The sequence below is a fragment of the Prenolepis imparis genome, unplaced genomic scaffold (assembly GCF_030444845.1).
Source record: "Prenolepis imparis isolate NDT839.2.m4 unplaced genomic scaffold, iyPreImpa1.0 SCAF_9, whole genome shotgun sequence".
NCBI lineage: Eukaryota > Metazoa > Arthropoda > Insecta > Hymenoptera > Formicidae > Prenolepis > Prenolepis imparis.
In genome coordinates, this window is record NW_028141167.1 from 6,502,342 (window position 1) to 6,528,665 (window position 26,324).

Sequence of the window (26,324 nt, forward strand, 5' to 3'; positions counted from 1 at the left end):
TATAATACAAATAAATTATTAACTATAATAGCTTAATCGAATTATAGATATATATATATATATATATATATATATATATATATATATTATACATATATATATGTATATGTATATATATGATACTTACGTATTTTGATACAGGTTCTTTTATTCCTACATTAAATTTCAATTGCTTTCTATTTCCAATAAAATCCTTTTTTGCAGCGATTGTAGTTGTCGGTATTTTTAAAATGGGTGAATCGATTGTACCCGTAATCATCATATCAAGCAAAGCTTTCTCTATCTACGTGTAAATTAAAGTATATAAGTATATATATTTTTTTATTTTTATATATGTGCGAATATTTTCACTCGTAAATAAGAATCGTGCAAAACCTCACCTTTATATTTCCCAACAAATCTATGATTAATTCATTTCCACGAATCGTAATTGTACTTCTGTAAAGATTGCCTTCGATCTCTACAACTGCGTTAGTACGAAAGTCTTTAAGAAATTCTAAAGGTGTTTTTATATTGAATTGTACCAAATGCGCCTTCGTATTATTTGTGTCGATTTGATACGTATAATTGCCATGAAATCCGGTCTATATAATAATAAAATTTTATATATTTTGTGTACACATTTGACCTATATATGTATATATATTTCGTTGATTTGTTCTTTTAATTAAAAGTATAAAAAATATCAATTTTGTTGAATTGTACATTATAATATTACCTCGATCCATGTAGTATTTTTCCTAAGGTTTACGCTCATTTCCATGAGATAGGTCAAGCTTTCAAGCTCATCAATTTGAAATGTGTAGAATGATGTTATCTCTCTGATACTGCTGAATGTTAAGTCAATATGTAGATCATTTTTTATATGAAAAACATCTTCTATAAAAAAGTTGTCGTCTATGATGATTTTGCCAGGTGGCAATTGTATAGTGCTTAGAATCTTATAAGTATCACCTTCAGTATCGATATCTAGCTCTCCCGATATATCCGGGATTATTATGAGCCATACCTATATAAATAAATAAATATATAGATAATGACATATTATTTAGTAATATTATTAAATTAATAATTATTGTACTGTCTTATTAAGAGAGAATATAAATAAATAAATAAATAAAATTATATATAAGTCTCAATTTTAAATTAATTTAAATTAATTTCTTATTTTATATATATATATACATAAAACTATAATTTCCTATATCATAGCTCATCATATCTCTTATTATTATAGCTATAACTTTTAATATCCGAAAAAAAGAGAAAGAGAGAAAAATGTTTGATTTGTATATAAATGTTTGTGTGAATAGTATCTATAAATTAGATTTATTTAACATAAAAATTTGACTTTTGTGATTAGAGAAGATTTTTATTTTTTGATCTATTATAAATTACAATTACCTGCACTTCTCCTCGCCAATAGAGACCATCCTCATCCTCATCCTCTTCCTCGTCCTCTTCTTCTGCCGACTCATCGGCATCAGGATCGTTTGTCGTGGATATAATTCCCCGTTTCAGCGGAATCTTAACAGGCGGAGGTTTCGGTCCGCCCTTAGCCTTGATACCAAGTTTATTGTTTGCTAGTCTCAATGAGAATTCCGTGTCTACGTTCAGCATATCTTCGGGCTCAGTGCGCACCACGATCAACTTGGTAATCACCCCGCATTCGTGCAGACCCTCCAACGGCGTGAGTACTATGTAACTATAATCGAAATCGGTGATGTTGTGATAGTGCCAAGTACCGAGAAAGCCCGCCGTGATATTGTTAAAACCAATCCTGAAGTCGGCCTCACGTCTATTTAATTTGGCTACCACCAGTGCTTTTTGCAGCATCTCGACGGGCGTCGCCAGCATCAACTTGACGTTGAAGTCGTAAGCGGCGGTGAAGAGCTGGCACAGCGCCTCGACACCCAACGGGCCATTCGGCGTGATGATCTCTGCCACCGCATGCCGGTTGTTCTCCGACAGACCGAATCTGCCACGAACGAAGGCGAACTTCTCTAGCGGCGTGGTGACATTGAACTCCACCTTAGACTCCTTCCAGAGTATGAGATCGCCGATCAGGCTGCCGGTATATTTGCGTTTATCCAGTTCGAGATTAGCCGCGCCGAAGAATCTCCAGTTGGTGATGAGGCGCAGCTGGCACTTGAGCTCGTTCTTCTGGTAGTTTGCCAAGGGCGAGTATAAGTGCAGATTGCCGGTAAGATTGAACACATTGTCCGATTCTTGGTCTAAATGCCAGATGCTGCGCGCGTCAATCATTTTGTCGGGATTATACTTGATCATCACTTGCGTGTCAATCGTTTGCGAGCGTAGCATCTTATGAGTGATATTCACAGTCACCCACGAATAATTGGAATGTAGAGTGCTGGTAAAGCCGCAATTTGCCATCCATTCCTTCAAGTCATCATACTCGTTTGCACTAGCATCGAATTCCGCTATCGCGTGCTGGGAGTCCTTCCAGTAAACGCTACTGCTAGCTAGGACTTTATCTGACAATTGTAGATATCTACGAGCAATAATAAGATTAAAATAATAACTGACAATTAATTTTTTATAATCAAAACTCTTTGGAAATTAAATAGTTTGTCAAAAAAGAGTAAGAATAAAATTTGATTCGACTTTGTATTTTGTAAAAGTAGATAAAAATAATAGTACTTTTATATATGTTTTATTATTATATAAATAAAATAATTCAAAACCGAAATATATACCTCATGTTTAAGGCGGTCTTTTTCCATTGTTCAAAAGGCGTTAACAGCTGCGACTCCAATTTGCCATACATCATCATTTCTGGCTTCACTTTTACGACATAATCCGCGTCGATCGATGCTTTAATTACGTTCTCTGGATTCCAATTCACAGTCATGTCCACTAGATAACTGTGCGGACTACGTATAACCAAGTCACAAGAACCAGTTATTAGTCTACCTGGATAAGTTAACGTTATTATCGCGTTTCGCTTGATTCCGGGTGAAGTTGTGTCCATCAGATACTCCCTATTTAATTGCAACATCGTGCCGAGTTTCAAAGCGGGATCCCTGTTGGCGTCCCATTTAATCTCCGCTGCCAACTCTTGCCGGTTCTCTTCGTTAATGCCGCTTAAAGTCAGATGCACGTCCCGCCATTTGTCTAAATGCAGCTCTAAACGAATTTCTCGCGTAATATCGATGTTTGTCATCGCCGAATACACGTTACCGTGGTATCTAGCTTCTATATACGACATTATATTGGTTGTCGACAGCGTTGTATGATTCAATACAAAGGCGTACTTATCGTAGTCTAATTGTTCGGCATATAGATTGACTCTAAGGTCACTGTGATTCTGATACAAGTGACAGTTAAGTAAAATTGGACTGACGAAGCTCGGCGATTTGAAGATCATTTTCAAGTGATGATTGATGATGGCAGCCGACGATCGATCGGAGTAAGCTCCACGCGCGGTCATGTTGTGACCGCTGAACCATGTGCCAGAGAAATCCAACTCGTATTCACGTCGCGATCGCTCCTTGATACGTGCGTCGATCAACATCGAGTTGAAATTTGGAATCGTTAGGTTCGTGTGGCCCTCTATGGAGAATAACAGATCGCGCGGCATAATAATGTTGACGATCAAACTAATCTCCTTGCCTGCAAATAGAAAAGATTGAATATTTTTATAGTAAAATAAATTTTGCTTATATATATTTAATAATAAACTTTGCATCTTACCAGGTGCATATCCTATGAGCAAATTGGTCTTTGATTCGGCGCCGAGGGCGTAGTGATTGATGCCCATTTTGAGATCCAGATTCTGGATAGGTTTGGTGACGGCTATCAACGCGTTCACCTTCGTGCCCTGATTTTGAAAGTACATTTTCGAGTAAGAGATGATAAGCTGCGCCGTGAGTTTGTGCCGATCGTCCTTGAGTTGCGGATTCGAATTCACCTCCGCGTGCAGCTCTAAGTGGCCGAGAGCTTGTTGATACCAGGCGCTTATCACAGTATTGAGTTGCGGATAAGCGGTGGATTGCAGCTTCAGTTCGGCAGTCTTGTGTGTGAGAGTCTTCGAAGAGCGATTAGATAGCGAGACCTCCAGGTGAAGAGTCTCCTTTTTCGGCATATGTTGCAGCTGATAATCTAACTGGAAATCGCCGGCCAGGCTAATGTTTCGTTGAACAATGTAGCCAACTAATTTACTCCAGACTCGCTTTGTTTGAAAGGTCAAGTCTATATCGAATTGGGAGACGTTGTTTTTTTGCGCGTTCCTTATCGCACCTGATGTGGTTAAAAAATATATTTTTAGTATTATTTGTATATATATATTATCATAAATCATTTGTATCTCCATTAATCATTTGTATAAAAATTTATGATAAAATTAATTATAAAATTATAACTTTACGTTAATTAGAAAGGAAAATTAATTTTTTAAACTGAAAAAGATATTTAAAAAGACAATAAAATACCTGAAATTGCAGCAACTCGTTCACTATTAACAGTTAGATGGATTTTAGGATGATAAGTGTAACCATGAATAAACTTCTTTCTCGTGTAACCCACGCTGGCATCCAAGTGTTTCGTGCCATTGATATCGAAACCGATATCTATGAAAGTCTCATCTTCAGAACGTTTATATGTGCCTGGAAATAAAAAGATATTGCTTTAATACCTTCATTAATATCATATAATTTGAGAGAAAAATTAGATATACAATTTACAAAATATTAACCTTTAGCAATCAAAGAATTACCAGCTGAATGAACTAAAGCGGTAACATTATTATTTGTTATATCAAAATCGACAGTAGCGCTTATTTCTCTGTTCACCTGCGAGCCAGGTGTATCGAACATCAACTTAAATGTGCTATGTTTCTGAAATAAAATTAACAAAAATTATAAAAAATATTTTCTTTCCCATGCTTTAATATTAAAAAAAAACGAGATGCATGTTATTGTAATTTTCTTTAGATATCAATATCATTAATTATCGCGAAATTATATAATTATAATAATTATTTATAAAGAATTCATATAAAATTACACAAAATTTTTTTAACACGTAGTTATTGAATAAGAAATTATACAGCTTTTACTTTACCTGAGTCTTATTCCAATTATATTCCAACACGTAATTCTTAGCAGTTGGATCAGCTTTAATTAACGAGACCTTGAAAAGTGTAAGCCCATTTAAGATGAAAAAAGGCGCTTTGGGATCCTTGGTCACATTCGTGAATTGATAGTCGGTGCACATTTTCAAGCCTATCAGCCTGTCCAAAGCGGCCCAGCTACAGGTTGTATTGCTGACAATATTTTTGGGTATGACTACCGGATGTCGCGAATTCTTTCGGTCTTCATCGGCTATCAAGATGCCCAGCGGTTTTTCTTCAATTTCGGCACCTTTAACTTTAATGAAAGCGACATCCGAGAGCAACGAGAGCACATCTACCTTGCGATTCGGTAAGCCCAAACTCACGCGCACTAAACGGGTATTATTTATGTTCAAATGAAGCTGCACAGTTCCGGAAGAGTACATGTTTGTTCGCAACTTGAGCCCGGCAGATTTGTAGAAAGCATCGACAGTCATCGTGCCTACCATGTCGATATTTATGCTGCAAGAGCATCACATAAAATAGAACGAGAAATATATTTTAGAAAATAAAAATATATATAGAGAATAGAATACAGAAAATAGCAAATAAAATATTTTTTTTAAAGAGATGTTTACAAAGAGATATTATATATTTATTTAATAAAATCTAATCAAATATAAAAAGCTATGTAAATAGAATTTTTGTTATTAAAGAGAATAATGTTATTAGAGAGATAAATATTATCAAGATTAAAAATATTAAAAGAGAAATATAGAATATGAAGAAAATACAATGATTCTCTCTCTTTCATATAAAATATATATCTTCTCGCATAATATAAATATATAATACGTTTAAAAGTTCTTATTCATTTTTATAACTGCATTTATATGATTATTATTTATTATAGAATAATTTTTGAGAATATCTCCAAATATATACAAGAAGAATAAACAAACCTGGAAGCAATATTGGCTGTGAGTTGGAACTCTCTGTCGGATAATCGAGCATCATTGAGTATTTTCGAAATCTTGAGATTGCAAGCCGTGGAACCAGCCATGTCCAAGCGAATCGGCAGACCAGATCCTGTTGGCACGACATAAGAGGAATCCAAGAACATTCCGGTCCTTTCGTAGAGAATTTCTTGCATGGCCAAAAATTCTTTCATCTTTTGCCAGAGATTGAAATTTGCCAGTGCGGACATCACTTGCTTGTCACCATCCAGTATCGTAAACTTCAACTCATTTCCGAATATCTTTTGCAACAAACAACAATAATGTTATCATAATTAGCGTGTATGTATGTAGAATGTATACAAAAATTATATATGTACCTTGTAGCCAAGACTAATTTTCGGATGATCGAAATTGTTATCGATAACATTAGGCAGTCGTTTTACACCATTCCAGTAATTTTCCTTCTCCGACGCCGATCTGAAATATCTGAGGAAATTTTGAAGGTGATTCGAGATTTTCTCGTTGCTGTAGATGCCATTTGGACCGAAGAGATTCTCTGCATAATATTCCAGACCTTCCATTCGTGTAGTAACTTCAAATAAATTCACGGATTGGCCGAGGAGATCGGCGGTAACGTTAAATGTGAACGATCGTGGCACGTATGATTTTGGCGAGAAAATCAAATTTGTTTGATAATTTGCGCCGATATTATACTCCTTGGAAAAGAATGAGTTTTCGTAATTACGCGAAAACTTTCTAATATCGCTGTTGAATTTATTATCGAGGTCTCGATCTGTCAGCAAACTTTGAATCTCGACTCTAGTAGGCGAGGCAGAGTTGTAGAGATTTATTAAATGACTCCATACGAAAGAACCGACTGAAAACAATTTTTTTTTAATTATGAAAAAACGAAGCCAAAAATTGCAAGTAAAAAAATGACGTAAATCAATTTTTTTCTTTAAATAAACTTAAAATCAATTAAAATTGTTAAAAAACGGATCGAAAACATAAATTATTTAAAGTTGCATTAATATTTTCTTGTTATACTATAATAGAGATTGACTAAACTCTAACTCTTTCATGTTAAGATTGATATACAAACCTTGATTGACTTCTTCCATTTTGAGAGTATGCTTGATAGTTTTAATAACATTGTAATCAGGACAATGCATTACTTGTAAGTAAAAGGCAATACGAATTTCTGTGTCTAATGTCGTATTGCGATAATAATCAAGGAAGAATTCATCCCTTGTTTCTTCGCAGGACGGCAGCCTACGATGAGCATCGATGGCGGCAATGCGAACTTCCATGGGTAAGAATCCGCCAGTGTCATCTATGCACTTCTTCAAGTCTTTTCGTAAATTCTTTGTTTCGAGCCCCATGTTACCAATTGCCTTTAAAGCTTCCAATGTCTGCAATTATACAATTATATTAAATTATTATAATCCATTTAATAATTAATTATTTATTAATAATTATATTATATTTATATTAAAAAGATATTTTATCTTTTCGTAACATAATTATTGTTATTTGAACAAAACAAAAATTATTTTTATAAAGATGTATCTTTCGCTATGTATGTATGTGTGAGCACGCGGTTTATTTTTCAATGATTAGAATTTATTGCAAATAGCAAGATTATATATAAATTTATAAATATTTTACTTCTTTCGTCACGAGAGGAGAGTGAAGACGAGGCGCGCAACTTCGTGAGATTTTCTGCTGAAGATGCGACAGGAACGCGTTCACCTCCTCCAAATCGATACAGTCATCGTTGTTTTTGCAATATGTGTGAATAATGGTGGAGTAGCTGAGACTAAACTGAACATGCGGAATTTGATGCTGAAAATCCAGTAGCTGCGAGAGACCTTTGATGGTTTCATGATCCGGTTGCGGGAACAAAGCAAAAGTAATGATCCAATCATTAATGGTCGCCTGATCAACGTATCTCTTTATGATCAGATCTTTCATCACGTTTACCGCGGCGTTGCTGTTTAAGTATGGTAGTGCCGCGATGATGTGCTTCCTATCAAATAAAAGAAAATATTAAGCATTATTAAGAAAAGATATTGACAAATTATATCGAGTAAAATAGATTTGTTATATATTTCTATTGTTTATCTTTTTTATATAATTTATTTTTAAACTTAAATCGTTTTTAGTCGACTAAAAAAATTATTAACAATAATACACTATACGTACTTTCCAATTTTGCAAATGTTATTAGCCCTCGAGAACAGCTGCGATAACAGGGGATAATCTAGAAAACGAGCCGAATGAATGAAATTGGTAAATATTTCAGAGAATCTCTGTTGCAATTCATCGGTGTTAGCCGCGAGTCTGCACATGCTCTTTAGAAGATCTCTGGAGGTTCGCAGCTCGCCGTGCATAGTCTTCAGCGTCTTTGCATGATCATATAGCAATGTAGTTCTTTTCTTGTAAGATGCGCCTTGAGTAAAATTATCTGTGTCTTTTTCTTCATTATCATTATATTCATTATTCTCTCCTGATTCTTGGAAAAAATTCGTCTCCTTTGTCTCCTGGACTAGTTGAAGAATCACTCGAGAATCGGTCCTGGCACCAGCTCTGTCGCCATTGGAGAGCGGCTGCAGCAGTCGTACTTCATCGCAGACTACTCTCTCGTAGATGTTATGATCAATCGTGATCTCGCAGTCGCTACGTGATTTGAACAATCCGTGTTGCTCATGTAGCTTTCGCGGAGTTCTATAAGGATTCGATTGCACGACGGAGAAGTACTTGGGACCGTTTTGACAGTCGACCAGATCTTTGCTCTTTTTTACGATCAAACTGGTCCGCTTGGCCTCGTACAAACGATACTCAGTATCGCAGGCGCCGTAAACATCTACTTCATTAACATTGTGATCTACGTCGAAACGTCGCATGCTGTTCTGCAGCATCGACAACATGCCCCTTTTCAGGTTCAACGTCCAGACTGGCTCGTGTTGGTCCGGACACAGCTCGTGGATTATCCCATCGTCGAATGTAAATTTCAGTGTGAATCGCTCAAGACTGGTTTTAAACTCATAGCCGGCGTGATCAGGGAACTCGACGTTATACGTGCTGCGATCGTGGCTGATGCTGGCGTTCAGAACCTTGAGGGAACCCTCGCAAGGGCTGCTGAAATGTACGGACAGAATAGCGTCGATGTGCAAGTTCGAATCGTTCCCGAGATGATGAAGCGATGTCTGATGATAACCCAGATTTGTGCTTACGTTCACAGAATATGTGTACACGTAATGAATATCCTCTTGATATTTGAATTTTCTCTCCAACGGGACTGAAAAGAAATAGATAAATGATGTATTTTTGCGATATTAATATAATATATTTATAATTATAATTTATATAATTATATATTTTTCTTTTACATGTATTATATAATGTATATTAATAAGATATTATATAAAAAGCTATGTGTGTGCAACATGTGATATTTTTTTTTTACTTCAGAATACATATATAGGCAATTTTCTTTTAAATAAAAAAGTTGATTTAAGATATAAAATATTTAAGATATTGAATATATGAAACAAATAAAAAATTTATTTTTTTGAAAAATTATTATTTAATATCAATTATAATTCACATTGTTAGTAAAAGTAAATTTATAAGCAAAGTAAATTTATCGTCTAAAAATATTTTCTAGCCACATATGTATATAGCAATAATTTCTGAGATAATTTTCATTTCCTTGTAGTTTGTTATCTATGCAAATACGTATTTTGTTTAGAAAATATATAAAGATCATAGTCCTTCACCTCCACAGACGCACATAATGATGACGTATATATATACAATTATTTTATATTTAAGCAAATAAAGAAAACCGGAAATTAAAATATGAGAAAAAATATAGTAAAAGTATTATAAATAAAAGTATTAATTAATTAATTGATACATTAAAATCAATACAAGGTTATTATTTATAAGCGTATTAGAATTTGCTTCTATGTATGCAACAAATAATGCAAGTAAATAATCTATAAATTTATTTATGTAAAATAAGCTGATTATTATATCTCGGATTAAAGTATAAAATAAATTTTATCACATTTAAAAGAGGAGACTAAAAAAAAGATTTTAAAGATGCTAAAAAGACGCAATGCTAGCAAGTCTTGTAAGAAAAATGTAAGATGAGAGTGGAATAACAGCGGAAATGGTTCTTCGTTTCTTCTTACAATAATAAGCCAACGTGGCATGAGATATACATGATAAAAATTTCCGGGAATTGTAAAATCGACGGAAATACGAGAATAGAAATTTTAATTACTATGTGTTAATAAATATAATATATGTAGAATGTATAAAAATATTACTTTTGCATTTGATTCGGCCACATAGTGTAGGATCCTTGTAAATTTCTGGAAACAAAAAATTAAAAAAGTATTATTTAATAAAATATTATATTCTTACGTTATAAAAAAAAATAATTCACAGTGTTTTATATTATTGTTATATATTAATTATTTTGATTTAATTTGAAAAATAACATCGCCGATTGTAAAAACAATAAGTTAAATTTAAACATTTTTTGCAAAAAAGTTTTAATAATAAATTTGTGTATGTAATTTAATTTCAAGAATTACACTTATACTATTTATGAGCATTATTAATACATTTTTAACTGTTACATTTCTGGGTCATCTTTAAATTACAATACTTTTTACATTTAAATTACTTGCACAATTGTTATAGTTTAATATAATGCGTAATATATATATTATCAAACAAACATGAGATTTTATGTGAATATAATGCAGTTAATATATTTATTATATAAAAGAGAGGAGAAATATAGCACAGAAAAAATGTATAATATATATATAGACATCTTTATCTTTTAACTATGCAAATGCTTTTGTTACGTTATTTGGCTAATAAGCTAAAAGGCTTTAAGACTTTAAGATGTCAGCATACATTGCGCTTGATAACGATTAACAGGCAAATTAATGAAACACCGGATGTCGCAATAAATATACCGGAAATTGCTGATAATTACCTCCTCGCACGGCAGTCAATATTGCGCACGTGAGCGCAAAAAACAATATCGCCCTCATGATTTCCGGTACCAATACTCAAATCTTATCTCGTTTTCCGGAATTCTCGAGAAAGATCCTTCAAGATCGGCACCTTCCTATCGAAGTCCTCATCCCTCGACGTTCAATGTGAATATCTGACACAACGCCTTATTATCTAGATTAATAATTAATATTAATTAATGAACACTATCAGAAGAGAACTTTTCGATAAACGATTTTTGGGCACTAATCACTATATATTTTTATTTTCGTCTCTTTTAATTTCCTTTCCTTTTCTCTCTCTCTTTCTTTTCTTTTTCACTTTTACACCATGTTATAGATTTTCACTATGAAAATTTGAAATTTTGCGGAGAAATTGATCGATAAAAGTCTGTTGATATTCGCGGCGGCTGAGCGCTTTCTCTCATGTGACAAAAATATCCGCGATAACCACCCGAGAGATAAACCGGGGTGCGGATTGACGACTTGATTGAAGATGAAAACGGAGGTAGAGAGAATGTATGTGGCGTCCACAACCACGTGCAGCTAAATAAGTGTTTCCGTTGCTGGCTGATCGGAGAATGACCGAATGGCGAGGGAGAGGATCAGATGTTAAAGGTCTCCCAATGCTTTTTGTGTTTACACAGAGGTCAGAGGTCTCCCCCGGTCTTTGATAAGATAGCGGCTCGCAACAAGATCCTAATAGAGAGACTAAAGTGTGTCTCTGTGCGAAGAAATGTATAAGAATGCAACATAATAAGGAGTGCACATGGACTCCACATATGGTGTCCACATGGAATTGGTTTCAAATTATTTCGCTGAGCTCACTCAGCTGAGAGAAAGAGGAAATATTTATCTTTATTTATCTCTATTTATCTCTATTTAGAGGAGAACAAAGAGATATTTTTAGGTCAGTTTAGATATTATTTTAAAATTGTACGCTTTCGTTAATATTCAGAGTTTAGATGATAGAGAACGAGAGAAAATAATTATATTTTTTAAAGAAGAAAGAGAACAATTGCGAAAAATTATAATAAATACAGCTAAAGTGGATTTATATTAATATATAATATCATCGCAAACTAATATCGAAATAATTTTTTATAAGATTGTAAAAATATACGCGTGGAAGAGAAAGAGAGAGAGAGAGAGAGAGAGAGAGAGAGAGAACAAAAATTAAAATTTTCAATATTTATTTTAGTTCAATATATGTGTATATATATTTTGTTCTCTTTTATCTCGATATATATATACAGCTATGTTCAAAGCAGATATATAACAATTGATTTTGTCATATATATGTAATTCTCATATATAACATATGTTTATTATAATATTTAATGTTTATTATATAATAAAGCAGTTTCTCTATATTTAATTGCGTAAATATAAAAAGAGATAGATATATATATATATATGCGTATCAAAAAATTAGACAAATTCTTGGTTGGATTATTAACAAAAGTGAACGTCTAATTCAGATAACTTTATATGAATGATAATAAGAGATATAATTTTCATCGAATCATATAATCTTTTGGCGAAAAATAAATTTAAATAAGGACAAACTGAACAACTTACATCCGCTCCCATAAAACGATTGTTGTGTACAGCCGGAAGCCGACTTCATTATTATTATTGCCAACCTAAAAAATGTCACTCTTTACGCCGCTCATTAGGGTGCGTTCGAAAATGTTCTCCGTAGGATAGAGCACCTTTGAGTCGACCAATCGGAGCAAAGGAGTCCCTTTTCTGATTGGTCAATTGGACGTCACTCTAGTAGGACACTCCGTGTAGGATTTTGGAACGCACCCTCGCGCGTGCGCGAGACGTCTCGGTTTGTATATGGCGGGCGGCGTCATGTCGTTTGTATTTACGGTTTTCCGAGGAAAATCTCGCCCGGAGAATATGCCGTCGTCGGCGAGTCTCGCGTAAGGAAGGGGTTTTCGTCGCGCGGAACCGATGGTCATCGATGATCGGCGACGTCCGGTCGAGGGCGGGATGCGTCATCGTGTCATGCCGGCGCTCTCGGCCGGCTTCGGCGAGCACATTGAGGTTGGTTTTTTGAATTTGCACCGTTTGTGCCCGTCGTGGCAACGCGTGGATCAACGCTATGTTTATCATGCTTATTTTCAGGAGTACGAGGTGCTGAATCTCCTCGGCAAGGGCGGCTACGGGAGCGTTTACCGAGCGAAATGCCTTCGCAGCGGCATGGAAGTCGCGATCAAAATGGTGATTGTTTACTCCGAACTTTCATGCAAAATCGAGGAATTCCTCTTATACGATCTAAAGACACGTGTTGCTCCGGTTACGTCTGGCCATGAGCCTGCGTATCGAACACATTCGTGTAGCTTTCAAATTCATGTAGCTGATGCAGCAGTTTTGATATATAGAATACAAAGTCATTTATCAATCTTGGCAATAATGTTAAATATTGGACAAATGAATTTAGATCAATATTTTTCAAATCATGACATACTTTTGTGATTTATTGGAGTCAAATTATACAAAGACAGATTTATTATGAAATTCTTTTTGTATCATTATTTTAATATAAGTAATTATGTATCTCTATGTTGCTTCTTTGTGCTTACTTGTCTAGATCGACAAGAAAATGATGCAAGCTGCTGGAATGGTGGGTAGAGTAAGGCAGGAAGTGGAGATACATTCACGATTAAAACATCCAGCTATATTGGAGTTGTACACATGTTTTGAAGATGCAAACTATGTGTACTTAATATTAGAATTATGTCACAATGGGGAACTTCAACGTTTTCTCAAATCACAGGGTGCCAAAGCTTTGTCCGAAGAACATGGTACATAAATATATAGTTTATATATGCAAGAGAGATAATATATTATATATATTATATATAATATATTATAATATAATATAATATTATAAATTTTCAATTATATCTCTACTATTTTAGCCGCTCGCATAATTAGACAAGTTGTACAAGGTTTACTTTACCTTCATTCCCATCAGATACTGCACAGAGATATGTCATTGTCTAATTTACTTTTGACGAGAGATATGCAAGTGGTATGTAAAAATATATATATTAGTTTTAAAAAATAAAAAATTTTTTTCTCTATTTGATTTTGTGTGTTCATAGAAAATAGCGGATTTTGGGTTAGCTACGCAATTAAGTAAACCTGATGAAAAGCACTTGACTATGTGTGGCACTCCCAACTATATCTCTCCTGAAGTATGTACTGTTTCAGAATTGTTGGTTTACAAAATCATTCCAGATCGTAATGTTATAAAAATTTTTAGGTTGCTACAAGATCTTCACATGGACCAGAAGCGGATGTATGGAGTTTGGGATGTATGTTATATACCTTATTGGTTGGTAAACCGCCGTTTGACACGGATGCAGTTAAGAGCACTTTAACGCGAGTAGTAATGGCTGATTATGTGATGCCGCCTTATTTGTCGGACAATGCAAAGGATTTGATAGATAAATTACTGAAAAAAAATCCGAAAGACAGGATATGCCTACGAGAAATTCACAAACATCCATTTATAATGAATATAGAAAGAAATAGACTATATAATGTAAGTGACGATGCATTAGTAAGATAGCATTTAACATATATCAAGTAATTTAAATATATTAATATATAACAAAATGTTATGATATCAATTATGTTCACAAAAAATAGTGATATAATAACCATTTTTATTTTTGCAGGAAAGAAATGGCATGGAAAGTAAAGATTTATTAACTGATGGCATGATGGATTCCGGACTAGGTAGGACACTGTCTTCGTATGGTCGATCGAAACTGCGATCTCGTTCAGAAGAAAGAACATCCACGACCCCGATAATGCCTATGATTAGTGTGAGAAGCGAGGCGTTGTCCGAACCTATTACAAAGATACAATTAAATCACAAAGCAAGATACAGGAGTTATAACACGAAAGAGGATTCTGTGTTAATAGGTGTTCCAATATCTCGCAGTAGAGTGTTTTCGCAAAACGAAAGGTACAACAATTACAATGAGTATGATGATTTGGAGAGGCAAAAAACGATGGAAAGGCATAATAAGCCAAAAAGAGAAAAGAGCGCAGAAAATCATAATGTAGAAGAAATTGAGGAGAATGCAAAGTTACAAGTACCTCCCTTAAATTCTAACAGATTACAACCCACTAGGCACAGAACGAACAACGCGATTCTCACGATTCTAGACAATGGAGAAGTATGCATCGAGTTTGTCAGACGCAAAAACGGCAAGGTGTGTATAAAAAAACAATATAAAAATCGTAATAAAAGTGAAAACACATTATTCTATAAAAAAAAGTTCTATAACACACAGATGTATATAATAAATTGTTATAAAAGTATAAAAGAATATAGTGTATAATTTCAATATTAATTTTTGTAGGAAAAAATCAGTGACGTGTGCAGAATATCAGGTGACGGTCTACGAGTGGTTCTCTACAAACCAAGTATGGGTACAGAAGTTGGCTTGCAGCCACCACCATTGCCCAGCCGTGGTGCCGATAGTATTTATTCCTATGAGAATTTACCAGCATGTCATCATCGAAAATATATGTACGCTTTTCGTTTCGTGAAATTGGTTCAAGGGAAAACTCCAAAGTTAACACTATATACCCCACGTTCAAAGTGTGTCTTCATGGAGAATGGTCCGCAGCCTGATTGCGAAGTTCATTTTTACAACGGAGTGCAGGTACACACAGTTATCAATGATGATTTCTATGTATTACGTATGTGTATTATGATATTAAATAGACGATATTAATATCATAATTTTAATATTATGTAATTTAATAATTTAATTTTTTCCGTTTCACTTATTTCTTTAAATATTTCAGATTATTCGAGTAAATGATGTTGTGAAGATCACCGATTGCAATGGTGATAAGTTTGTCGAGGGTGAATTTCCGCCGCATCTTGAAAACTATTTCGAGCATTATTCGGAGTGCTATAAACGTTGCTTACTACTGGAAACCACTTTGACATCTTTGGAGGCGGCCACTGGACATCCCTGTTTTCCCGTAATAATTGGACGAAAGCCTAGCACAGTCCTGAATGATATTCTCTATCTGCAGGAGAAAGAAAATATGCATATTAATAGGAACATTTCTCCCATCGTAAGTAGCGAAGAATTTCTAAATTTTTTTCATTATAGTAATCGATATATATTTCTGTATTCTACTGAAGTAATATTATATCGTTCAGTTGCCGTCATTCGATGGTAGCTGCTCCGCCGTTTCGACAGTGACTTCTAGATCGCGTAAGATAAATTCCGCGCATAATTTTAATAATGTGAATAAAGTAGCGGTGCCAGGAATTGGTGTTGCTACAACATTATCATCCGGAGACATTCGGGTTGATTACAAAGACGGATCCGCTTTAACTGTGAGTCTAATTTGTTAGATAATTTTTTTATAATTATATTTAATTAAATTTATATTAATAACATGATAGTTTATTATTAATTGTTCGATATATCATATATTGTCACTTAATCCATAATCGTGCTTTAGGTAAGTCCACAAAATCATAGTAGCATTATATACGAAAGTAAAGATGGCATGGTTGTGCGATATAATAAGCATCATCAACAAGATCTGGAGGTACCGGTCCAAGAGAAGCTTCGTCAATTACCAAGGATTATCCAGTATCTCATGGAACCAAGGCACAAATGTATTCGGTAGCGCCAATCGAAAATATTGAATGTTTTGTATAATACGACTGAAAAATCACTCTGGCGTGGACTGTAAGCTTATTATAGATTTATAGATTATATAATATAGATTTATATAAATAGCTTACACACAAATCTAAAAATATATAGATTAATGAATATTTTCTAAGTATACAATAATAATAAAGAATCGCTTATTATATATATACATATATATCTATGATGCACTATTTTAATTCGAGAGCTTTATTATTGTGTACATAAACATATTTTAATATTCATTTTTCTATTAAAATAAAAAATCAAACATCAAGACACGAGAGAGAACTCGATCAAGAAAATATTTTTTTTTAATTGATATTTTTTTTTATAGATAGCGGAGGAGAAAAGCTGTAAATACTATTAAGAATACTATTAGGAGAAATTTAAGAGTAATTCTTATAAATGGGATTTAAATAATTGAAAATTTTTCTACATAATCTGTAATATACAAAGGAAAGTTTTACAAAACAAAATTCTCGCGGTATCTACTGCTACTCAAAGTAACAAACTATACAGGTATATTTATTATTATTTTTATTAAAAACGTTATTTTGACATAATTTGCTTTTTGCTTTATACACTGAATGGCAAATATACTGAGAAGCAAATTTACAATAAATCAAATAATAAAGTATCTATAAAAAAAAAAAAAAAATAGATAAGTGCCAACTTTCATAAAACTTGTAGATCTTTCATCGGAGAGAGGCTGTGTTCCCATATAAATCTTTCTAATAATTCTTTTTCTCATATCTGTACATATTTAAAGTTTTAACATTCTTGTGAAGATTGAATTGGAAAAATTTTTGTACTATGCAACTTTCTCGAAATCGATTGAAGATTCTACAATGCCGTTCACCGTAACATTTCAATTGAATCGAGGTCATAGTCGGTCATTCCCGTCAACGTCAACCTACTCCATTGAAGGGAATTGTTTTTGACGAACGTTTACTACGACGCGCCCTACAATCTCTCGCGAGGCCAACGATCCCATTCATCATTACGCGTTACGTGACGCCATATTGAACGCCGTTTTCTGGTCGGTACCCCGTGGAAGTGGAAGTCGTCGCACCGTTTTTCTCCCGCAAATCCTGAAATCTGACATTGTGCGCGCGCCTGATAAGATCGATAAAATCTTGGTTGGCGAGAAATTATCCGTGGAAGAGGTTCCACCTCCTCGAAAGCACACAGGTGGTTGATTACGTCAGGGGAGGGGGTGCTATTTCGAGGGGTGGGTGTTTTTGACAGATAGTAAACAAGCGAAATATGTGACGTCACGTATATATATAACTTTTCCAAATAGAAATTAAACTTTCATAATAAATTCATCGAATCTCAATTAATTTTAATTCTTTTAGTTTCTGAGAGTCGAGTTCTCTTTCTTTCTTCTCCTTTTACAATCTGCTATTTAGAAATCGCGATGTCCTTCCCTGTCACGGCCGAGGGACGCGATAATTATCGCGGTTATAATTAATTAACGAGAAACTGTAATCCCGCAGATTCCACGAACGGGCGCTGCCCATTCTTCGCTCGAGCGTTCCTAACCTCAAACAGAGAGAATTGGACGCGAACTGCGAGTATGGGTAAGTTTGTCGCGAAAATTTCCTTCTTTTTCCCTTCGTTTTTTTTTCTTTCTCCTTATAAGTTGACATGAATTCGTTGGTTGCTTATAAACCGATTGTGGAATTCGAGGAGCGAATGTATGGGCGTCATACTGACAATAACACAGTTCTATACGGTCGTAAACATTGTTAAGACTAAGTGAGGCTTAATTAATCTCGTTAACAACAGTTAAACAAACTGCTAATTCGACGTAGTGCAAATTATAATCGATTTAACGAAAATTGTTCAAGGAGAATTTATTAGAATTATGTTGCAAAATGTCCTCTCCGAGGTGAATTTTCCTCGGAGAAGACGTTTTGGTTCAGTGAAGCAATTATGGACATCAACAATAATAAACGTCACGCGTCAATTATTTCCGTTCCAAGGCGAAAGTTGGTTTACGACGCGTTTACGCTATCGAGTTTATGAATGAACTAATAGGTGTATGTACACGTATACTTATACACGTACATATCGCGTGTTATCTTACAAGCTTGTAGATAAGTAATGATTAGTCATCGATGGTTGGCTTAGTCATTGACCGAACTTCGCGTTTAACCGCGTGTTTTTTTATTTATCTCTATTCGGTCGCCTATTGTGATTAGCATAATAATATTAAAATGGTGAAATTGCATGAATTACGTCAGACCAGAGAGAGTTTACCATTGCGTAGACAATTTGCGAGTAATGCAAGTATAGATAGATTTTCTGAGCGTAGTCTCCACGCTCTTCATTCGAACGAACGAACATTTAGTAAGTTTTTCGAAAATACCATTCAAATGTGAGACTAGATAATACAAATACGATTGTATTTTGCTGTAAAAAATATAGACTCAACAAAACTTGCACTATTTTTCATTATGATGCATTTTTATAATGATGTCTCAACACACAATACATAATTTATATACTTATGTATACAATTTATAAAGATTGTGCATATATTTTTAGTTTTATTATAATTTACTTCAATTACACATATAAATAGATAATTCCTTCCTTTCTTTGTTTAGGGACTGTGTGCAATGATTGTATGGCCAGAGTGCCGTACGCAACTCTCATAGCAACTATAATGTGCTGCTTAGGAGTTGGAATCTTTTGTGGTACCATGTATAGAGGTGCGACATTGTGCTCTCTTATGATGGACCAGGTAAATTTTGTTAATTTATCATAGTATATGCTTTGGAAATGTTTTAAAGATTCTATATATCTCAAGCTACAAAATTGATTAAGGTGTTTCATCTGCGTCTCGGATGGTTGGAAGCAGTGCAATTGGTGTTTGCATCGATTGGAGCTTGCATGGCAGCTTTAGGATTTATGATTTTGTGCGTTGGTTGTCTTGCAACTGGTGCTACGAGGCACAAAGTCTACCGAGCCTGGAGATCCAGAGTGGGTGGACGTATCTCTTGTGCTGTTGTATGTATCTAGAATATAAAAATCTTTGACAGCAAGTAGCAGTTATATATTTCCATTATATTATTTTAATATAAACATTTTTATTTTTTCAGTTTATGACTATCATTTATATCTTGCAAATAGCTTGGCTTCTGATATTTGCATTCCTTATTATCACCACGCTGATATTTACTATATTCTGGGGCCTGTGCAACAATCCACGTGTTCAGTCTCTCGATGAGTGCATTAATTTTACCCAATTCAGTAGGTTTTTTTATACATGTTAATCAATCTAGATGAATTGGAACTACAATAGAACGTTTATATATATTTCTTTTCTTTTATTTAAAAACTGCAAGATTAAATTGGAAAAATTCAAATATATGTATTTATAATAGATATTTTTACAGAATTGATAAATACTAAGCAATTTCACGCAATTTTAGGCTTCCTATTTCCAAACAATACACGGGTGCAGGACATGCAAGTGTGCGGACCTCAGGAAGTCAAACTATTCTGCAAGGACTTTGTAGAAAAGGCCGAGGTGATGTTCATCCTGGCGACCGTAGCGTCCATACTGGTCATTCTAAGCCTAGTGCACTATCTGATGTGCTTATCCGCTAATTACGCGCACATACGAGATCACGAGAAGTTCCAAGAGCTGCAGGAACTACAATATCTGCAGGACGCGATGGATCCGGACTCTCCTCAACCGGGAATGGGTACTCTGGGTTCTCATCGTAGTCAAGATAGGTTCTAGGACACGGCCCGCGAGATCTTCGTCATGAATCCTTTATAATAAGGGGCTTATTGTTCACTAGGACATGTAAGAAACCCTTATGCCCGATTGGAAATCTCTTCCAGGTATCACTTCCTCTTCTCTATGTACCTAAATTCGGTATTCTGCTTATTGCGGTGTATTTGTCACCGTTACGGTAGTCTACTGATCCGAGGATCTTGCGGGAACCAACTCTATGCCGTCCATTTTATCTACGACTGTCGTATATAAATATTTACTTTGTTTTTTATATAAAAAAAAGATGTTTATTAGAATACGTACCAATTTGTAGCACGTAATATTTTTCTCTTTAGCGTGGATTGCTCGATTCAAATCGAAATCATTCGCCGAATTTCGATCTAGTATGTAAATTATACGCGTACGACGATATCATTTCGTAAATTCGTACTCGTAGGAAAAAATATTTGAAATTTGGCGTATGTGTTTGAAACACATGTGATTACAGCGCGCAGAGATTTTTTTTTCTTCGATTGTATCGTTATATTTCGTTTCATATGTATGCACAAATGCGCTTCGTGTAATTTGTCTAATAGTATCACAAAGTATTAAGCTGATATTACATTTATATGGCAAAATGTTTGTTGGATGTATTCGATAAACTATCAGATAAAGAATTCTTAGATAAAAACTCTAGAAGTTCTTTATTCAATAGCTAATCGCTATGTTGCTACAAACTTGTCGTATGACATAATATCACCCTTACAGAAAAGTATTCACGATTTCAAATTACTTTAATATTTCGGTTTTAGGGTTAGTCATTCTCGGACTGTATACCGCGCCTATTGTCTTCATTATTGAGATTTTTTTTACGAAGGAGATTTCTTTTTTTATATACGTATATATATATATATATATTTACACAGTAGGCAACTAAGCATATAAACATATATATTTTCGTTACATTCCGGATATTTAAAGCGTGTTGGAAAAATTCAAATTAAAAGAATAATAAGAAAGATATGATTCTTTAATAATTCTTATTGTGTTATATTTTTAAAATAACACTCTTAGAAATATAACTAACAATAAGAGTTGTAAAAGAATCTTTTTCAATTGAAAATTTATAAAATAACAATGACTGTATATATTGCACTTGCTCTAAATATGATTGCTGATTAAATTTTCATTGAATATTTTTCCAACATGCTTGTTAAGGTATATTACATTATATGGAATCAAAAAGAGAGCTCGTTTTTCATATTAAGCAGTTTTTCATGAAAATTAAATTTTATAAAAAATATAACATTGCACATAAAAGATATCTACATTCATAGACTATTTCTTACATACATGTATAATATTGAATTGTTGTGAAAAGAGTAATATATTTTTTCCAAATTTTGAAAAAAATTCTACAATTGAATTATTAGAACAGTTGAATTCTGCTATGTACATTATTTGTGGCAAAAAATAAGATTTTTGGCTTAAAAAATCTATGGTCTATATAACTATTGTTGTGACAACTAAAAATGTATACAAGTTTAACTCGTTATATATTACTTGCTCAATTTTTCATTCCATTCAAATAACATCGATTTTTTCGTAAAATTCATACAATTATCTGATAAGAAACTTTGTGTTCCACAAATTAAATTAAAGTTGTAATTCTTTATTTACAGTAATTTTAAATTCCTTCATTACATAGCTGATGAATAAAATTGTACATATCAAATGACAATTTTGCATTTTGGAACTACAAAGGATTATCTATAAAAAAAATAGGTAAGGCTAAAATGGCACATAGAATGTATTGTTTTTTTTTTCTCAAAAAATAAACTAATCTATTGTTAGGCCAAAAAAGCTATATACGTGCAGTTTTCTTGTTCAGAATTAACTTCGTTCAGAATACTTTGTATATTCTATCATTATTAATGAATAAAAAAATATTTCACACTTATAAAGTATATTGGATTTTAAAATTATCGTATGTAGCTTTGGTATGTAACTTTCATTTTATGTAATTTACAGTATTTACTGGTAGACAAAGTATGTACACAGTGATCATTATAATTACATATTTTGTACAATTCTTCCTTTGCGCAATGTTCAATCCTCATCAAACTGAAGGTCCAGCTCTAGATCGAGGGCACTGACTTCTTGGAGGGTATTGATAAACGTGTATCGTGAAAAGATCATGTACAATTTTCGAAACCAGACATACTGGGACTTGTGTGCAGCCATAGCACTCTATAAAAAAAGTGTTGAAAAAATATTATATAAAGAGATAAAAAATTAATAATTTTTCTTCAACAAATTAGAATGCTCAAACTTACTTTGATTATTCGTTTCTGTTCGTACGTCACCAGATACCAATATGAGGCTGAGAGTAGACTGATAGGTAAATCTAAGAGTTGAATGTACTTCCGGATTATATTAACAGACTCTAACACATACAGTTTACAATCTGGAATAGAATTGGATTTATACATTAGTTTAGTATATTTGTATATTAATTGAGTGTAAATACTTACAAGGAGGTACTTTTTTTTCTATGCACAATGTGGCGATTGCAAAGTACAAAGAGATGTGATTTTTATGCCGACTGACTCCACATTTATCGAATGTGACGACAGCATTAATTTTGTACATTTCTATATATTGTAAGATACTTTCCGCAACTGTATCTACTGGCCATTGTACACTTTGATCATCTGATAACTCGCTACTCCTGCACATTTAGTTGTTCAACTATTATTCACAAGATAGATATTTTAATTTTATTATATTTTCATCGTGCATATTTAGTGCTAAATAAAATTGTTGAAATTCAAAAATTAAACAAGTATATTTAGCATTAAATATGCAATTAGATTAAAGACTTTATATTCTTTTGGACAAGATACATAAATAATTTTTAAATGTATGTGTGTTTACAGATGATGCACGAAATGCACTCACATAATAATCGTTACATTAGCCTCTGGGATTCCCAACACCTTTGTACAGTCCCACAGCTCGTCTATCCTTCTTTTGTCTCCACCTGCAAGCACACTGGTAAACATCAATAGACATTTGCTTGACATTTAGTCTGATTATTCCTGTCAAAACCATCGTTTGTGATTTGTGATCCTAGACGACATAGGCCGCCGACGATATGTACCCATGGATAAGCACAACAGGTAGATCTCGCTGGCCTTGGAGCGCGCTAGCCAGTAGACCATCGGTCCGAAGAACATCACCTCGTCGTCCGGATGAGCGGTGACGAGGAGGAGCCTGCCAGGTGGACCAGGTAATTGCCAGGCAGCATGGCCCACTTTCTTCAGAATAGTATAGAGGAAGACACAGACGCAGAGATACGCTAGCAGGGCGATCAGCAGCTGCCACGAGATCTCCCTCATGTAGTACCACCACCAGCAGACCGCCTCGTTGATCTGCAGGCTGAGATACTGCCGGGCGTACTCTAGATCGGCCATCATTCTAGTCGACGATGGTCGACGCGTATTCGCGATTTATCACGGATCCGCCATGTAGCTCGTCCTCTGAGGAGAACTATCACCCGCAAACGAGAACCCGTATTCCCATCGTCGCGGACCGCTCGAGTTTTCAGGTTACGTCGCTCTTGTATATATCTTATATCGAACTACGACCAACTTATCGATAAACTCGTCGATAAATTTATCGACTTCTCCAACCATCTTCGGCTATATTCTATCCATTCATTTATAATTTTTACCGGAACCGTCCCTTGGATCTTGTATGTAAATTGTATGTTATATTTTTAAGAATTTCTAAATATTTATTACTAGAAGGAGAGATATTCGTATAAATATCAATTTTTATTGATCGATATATGTATATCATATATATTTCTACGCCAGTGTATCGAAAATTGCTTTGGTATTGAACGTCGTGATATTATTGAGACAAACTGCCATAGGCTATGTCATTGCGCGAAAAATAGTAAAATAGTTGGAAAATTTTCGGGATGATGAATAATCAGGAAGAGGTAGACCTATATCGGGACACATATGTGAGATATTTAGGTTAGCAACAAGTAGATTAAAGCGACGATTTTATTAAAATTTTCTCTCATGTTTTTCTTATATTTTGTGTTTTAAAGTTCTATAAATTGGATCTTTGTAAGAAAATGTAATGATATAACAATAACTATAGTGAAATTAGATAATATATAAACATTTTAAAAACGCTCTGTTTAAAAACGTTTGTAAACTAACAATTTTTTCTTTTTCTTTAGGTTATGCGAATGAAGTTGGAGAGGCATTTAGAAGTCTAGTACCAAAATCTATTGTTTGGTTTAGTTATGCATTGTCAAGTGGATATGTTCTTGCGGACACAGTGCATAAGGGTGCAAAAGTCTACAAAGTATGATATAGATTTCAAAAGTTTAAATAAATAACAATAATTATGAAAATAATTAATAATTAATTATATTACAGGCAGATGCTACTCCGCAAAGAACTAAGAATGTTCTACTATCCACATCAGATACTTTGATATGGCAGACATTTGCATCCATAATAGTTCCTGGTTTTACCATAAATAGAATTTGTGCAGCAGTTCAGTTTGCGCAAAGAAAAAGTACAAGAACAGCTTTCAAAAAGCCTTGGATTTCAACGCTTATTGGTTTGGTATCCATACCTTTCATAATACATCCCATAGACCACGCGGTGGAAGGAGCAATGGATGTTACATACAGAAAATGGACAGGATACCATCCAAAAGCACCTCTATGTGGAATAAAACACGAGTAATGCAGTGTAGTCAATTAAAGGTATAGTATATTATTAATCTGAGAGAGGTCATGCTTAAAATAATATTTTAATGGATATATTGAGAAATGTTTCATTTTTGACACAAGATAAAAGGCCTTAATAACAATATACAAATGTAATTATAATTTTTTATAATCTTTATTATTGAAGGATGATATATGATAATGATCAAATTTCTGAAAGTTTTACTAAAATTATTGATTAAAATTTTTTATAATGATATATGAAATAAAAGAATTATATAATGTGAAATAAACTTTAGCAAACAAAAAAAAGTGTAAGATTAAATTTAAAAAATTTGAAAAAGTATTATTAACAGAAGCTTCAAAGAAGCTTTGTTAAAAACAAAATCTATTACATCATTCCAGAAAAACATAAGGCTAGTCTGAATTTTCGCGACCTCTTGATATAGATATAGTAAAATGTTACTGCCAAATATATTCTAAGACAGTACAACAATGTTATTAGAATATTTTATTATTAATTGCAAAAATATTAAATATTTTTGTTACGATGCACATATTACACAGCTGTATGTGCATTAAGATTTTCAGCGCGCTGGCTTTCGCGCTACATTTGTTAAGCTGTTAAATAAAATTATTGATTCTACATTCCCTGGATATCCTGGAACTGTTATTTTGACTATTATTTTGACATTTATATGATCATATTTTGTTATATACATATATATTTCATATATTTATTTAACGGAACTATTTAAATTCCATCAATATTTCAATTTTTTTTGTACTAATTTGTCAATATTTTTATCAAAAGGCACACAAATTAATAATATATTTTAATATTTATAACTAATTTAGTAAAAAATATAGAAAGAGCATAATATGCATTAATACGCATTTTGTAAACAATATTAATTCAAAAAGAGATATAAATATAATTTGATGATTTGATATTAAATATATATACAGACATAATATATATTATATATATATATATATATATATATATATGTATATATATATATGTATATATATATATATAT

The 26,324-nt window shown here is 33.5% G+C and overlaps 6 protein-coding genes across 9 annotated transcripts in view; 4 read left to right on the forward strand and 2 right to left on the reverse strand.

Moving 5' to 3' along the window:
* The window catches only part of Apoltp (Apolipoprotein lipid transfer particle), a 21,460-nt gene extending 8,770 nt beyond the window's left edge, over window positions 1-12,690 (reverse strand). Inside the window, exons 1-17 of the mRNA XM_083046311.1 lie at window positions 12,654-12,690; window positions 11,054-11,247; window positions 10,371-10,415; window positions 8,236-9,331; window positions 7,699-8,059; window positions 7,133-7,442; window positions 6,408-6,907; window positions 6,034-6,329; window positions 5,083-5,593; window positions 4,715-4,856; window positions 4,452-4,625; window positions 3,715-4,260; window positions 2,718-3,633; window positions 1,405-2,512; window positions 719-1,009; window positions 381-584; window positions 128-283 (exon numbers count right to left, since the gene is read on the reverse strand). Coding sequence (XP_082902437.1) covers window positions 128-283; window positions 381-584; window positions 719-1,009; window positions 1,405-2,512; window positions 2,718-3,633; window positions 3,715-4,260; window positions 4,452-4,625; window positions 4,715-4,856; window positions 5,083-5,593; window positions 6,034-6,329; window positions 6,408-6,907; window positions 7,133-7,442; window positions 7,699-8,059; window positions 8,236-9,331; window positions 10,371-10,415; window positions 11,054-11,111 — 6,714 coding nt within the window. The 5' untranslated portion in view covers window positions 11,112-11,247; window positions 12,654-12,690. The remainder of the gene's footprint in view (window positions 1-127; window positions 284-380; window positions 585-718; window positions 1,010-1,404; window positions 2,513-2,717; window positions 3,634-3,714; window positions 4,261-4,451; window positions 4,626-4,714; window positions 4,857-5,082; window positions 5,594-6,033; window positions 6,330-6,407; window positions 6,908-7,132; window positions 7,443-7,698; window positions 8,060-8,235; window positions 9,332-10,370; window positions 10,416-11,053; window positions 11,248-12,653) is intronic.
* A 232-nt stretch (window positions 12,691-12,922) lies between these two features.
* Window positions 12,923-17,415, forward strand: Sak (polo like kinase SAK). Its single transcript, XM_083047334.1, has 12 exons — window positions 12,923-13,127; window positions 13,209-13,304; window positions 13,675-13,888; window positions 14,006-14,118; window positions 14,192-14,284; window positions 14,353-14,634; window positions 14,771-15,313; window positions 15,464-15,769; window positions 15,915-16,193; window positions 16,282-16,461; window positions 16,590-16,822; window positions 17,124-17,415. Exons 1-11 carry the CDS (start codon window positions 13,035-13,037, stop codon window positions 16,758-16,760), a joined length of 2,370 nt encoding a protein of 789 aa, XP_082903460.1. The 5' UTR covers window positions 12,923-13,034; the 3' UTR covers window positions 16,761-16,822; window positions 17,124-17,415.
* Window positions 17,416-17,576: 161 nt separating this feature from the next.
* M6 (neuronal membrane glycoprotein M6) lies at window positions 17,577-22,153 on the forward strand. Of its 3 annotated transcripts, none has more exons than XM_083047347.1 (6): window positions 17,577-18,020; window positions 18,289-18,372; window positions 19,405-19,541; window positions 19,625-19,807; window positions 19,900-20,050; window positions 20,233-22,153. In XM_083047347.1, the coding sequence occupies exons 2-6, from the start codon at window positions 18,369-18,371 to the stop codon at window positions 20,544-20,546; spliced, it is 789 nt and encodes a 262-aa protein (XP_082903473.1). In that variant the 5' UTR covers window positions 17,577-18,020; window positions 18,289-18,368; the 3' UTR covers window positions 20,547-22,153. The 3 variants fall into 3 exon arrangements, with proteins under 3 accessions (XP_082903473.1, XP_082903474.1, XP_082903471.1); XM_083047348.1 differs by having other exon boundaries at window positions 17,577-17,980; XM_083047345.1 differs by lacking the exons at window positions 17,577-18,020; window positions 18,289-18,372 and adding an exon at window positions 18,903-19,144.
* Window positions 22,154-22,184: 31 nt separating this feature from the next.
* Pig-l (phosphatidylinositol glycan anchor biosynthesis class L) lies at window positions 22,185-24,164 on the reverse strand. Of its 2 annotated transcripts, XM_083047350.1 has the most exons (6): window positions 23,686-24,164; window positions 23,484-23,565; window positions 23,057-23,253; window positions 22,859-22,989; window positions 22,600-22,772; window positions 22,185-22,292 (listed from the first exon to the last, which is right to left on the reverse strand). In XM_083047350.1, exons 1-5 carry the CDS (start codon window positions 23,999-24,001, stop codon window positions 22,632-22,634), a joined length of 867 nt encoding a protein of 288 aa, XP_082903476.1. In that variant the 5' UTR covers window positions 24,002-24,164; the 3' UTR covers window positions 22,185-22,292; window positions 22,600-22,631. The 2 variants fall into 2 exon arrangements, with proteins under 2 accessions (XP_082903476.1, XP_082903475.1); XM_083047349.1 differs by lacking the exon at window positions 22,185-22,292 and having other exon boundaries at window positions 22,486-22,772.
* A 72-nt stretch (window positions 24,165-24,236) lies between these two features.
* On the forward strand, window positions 24,237-25,317 carry LOC145941288 (mitochondrial fission process protein 1). The gene is made up of 4 exons (XM_083047351.1): window positions 24,237-24,290; window positions 24,404-24,568; window positions 24,781-24,908; window positions 24,983-25,317. The coding sequence occupies exons 2-4, from the start codon at window positions 24,511-24,513 to the stop codon at window positions 25,295-25,297; spliced, it is 501 nt and encodes a 166-aa protein (XP_082903477.1). The 5' UTR covers window positions 24,237-24,290; window positions 24,404-24,510; the 3' UTR covers window positions 25,298-25,317.
* Lim1 (LIM homeobox 1) overlaps window positions 25,221-26,324 on the forward strand; it is a 43,563-nt gene continuing 42,459 nt past the window's right edge. The window contains exon 1 of the mRNA XM_083047341.1: window positions 25,221-25,317. The gene's annotated coding sequence lies outside the window, so the exon portion shown is untranslated. The remainder of the gene's footprint in view (window positions 25,318-26,324) is intronic.

What these genes read in the sequence shown, in the direction of transcription:
- Sak (XM_083047334.1), top strand. Translation starts at nt 13,035, where the DNA reads ATGGTCATCGATGATCGGCGACGTCCGGTCGAGGGCGGGATGCGTCAT. An exon ending in GCTTCGGCGAGCACATTGAG is followed by an intron (nt 13,128 to 13,208) that starts GTTGGTTTTTTG and finishes GCTTATTTTCAG; the next exon opens with GAGTACGAGGTGCTGAATCT. An exon ending in AGCTTTGTCCGAAGAACATG is followed by an intron (nt 13,889 to 14,005) that starts GTACATAAATAT and finishes CTACTATTTTAG; the next exon opens with CCGCTCGCATAATTAGACAA.
- Pig-l (XM_083047350.1), bottom strand. Translation starts at nt 24,001, where the DNA reads ATGATGGCCGATCTAGAGTACGCCCGGCAGTATCTCAGCCTGCAGATC. An exon ending in GCTAATGTAACGATTATTAT is followed by an intron (nt 23,254 to 23,483) that starts GTGAGTGCATTT and finishes CTAAATGTGCAG; the next exon opens with GAGTAGCGAGTTATCAGATG. An exon ending in AGAAAAAAAAGTACCTCCTT is followed by an intron (nt 22,990 to 23,056) that starts GTAAGTATTTAC and finishes ATTCTATTCCAG; the next exon opens with ATTGTAAACTGTATGTGTTA.
- LOC145941288 (XM_083047351.1), top strand. Translation starts at nt 24,511, where the DNA reads ATGATGAATAATCAGGAAGAGGTAGACCTATATCGGGACACATATGTG. An exon ending in CACATATGTGAGATATTTAG is followed by an intron (nt 24,569 to 24,780) that starts GTTAGCAACAAG and finishes CTTTTTCTTTAG; the next exon opens with GTTATGCGAATGAAGTTGGA. An exon ending in AGGGTGCAAAAGTCTACAAA is followed by an intron (nt 24,909 to 24,982) that starts GTATGATATAGA and finishes ATTATATTACAG; the next exon opens with GCAGATGCTACTCCGCAAAG.
- M6 (XM_083047345.1), top strand. Translation starts at nt 19,012, where the DNA reads ATGGTGAAATTGCATGAATTACGTCAGACCAGAGAGAGTTTACCATTG. An exon ending in GACGTATCTCTTGTGCTGTT is followed by an intron (nt 19,808 to 19,899) that starts GTATGTATCTAG and finishes TTATTTTTTCAG; the next exon opens with TTTATGACTATCATTTATAT. An exon ending in CATTAATTTTACCCAATTCA is followed by an intron (nt 20,051 to 20,232) that starts GTAGGTTTTTTT and finishes ACGCAATTTTAG; the next exon opens with GCTTCCTATTTCCAAACAAT.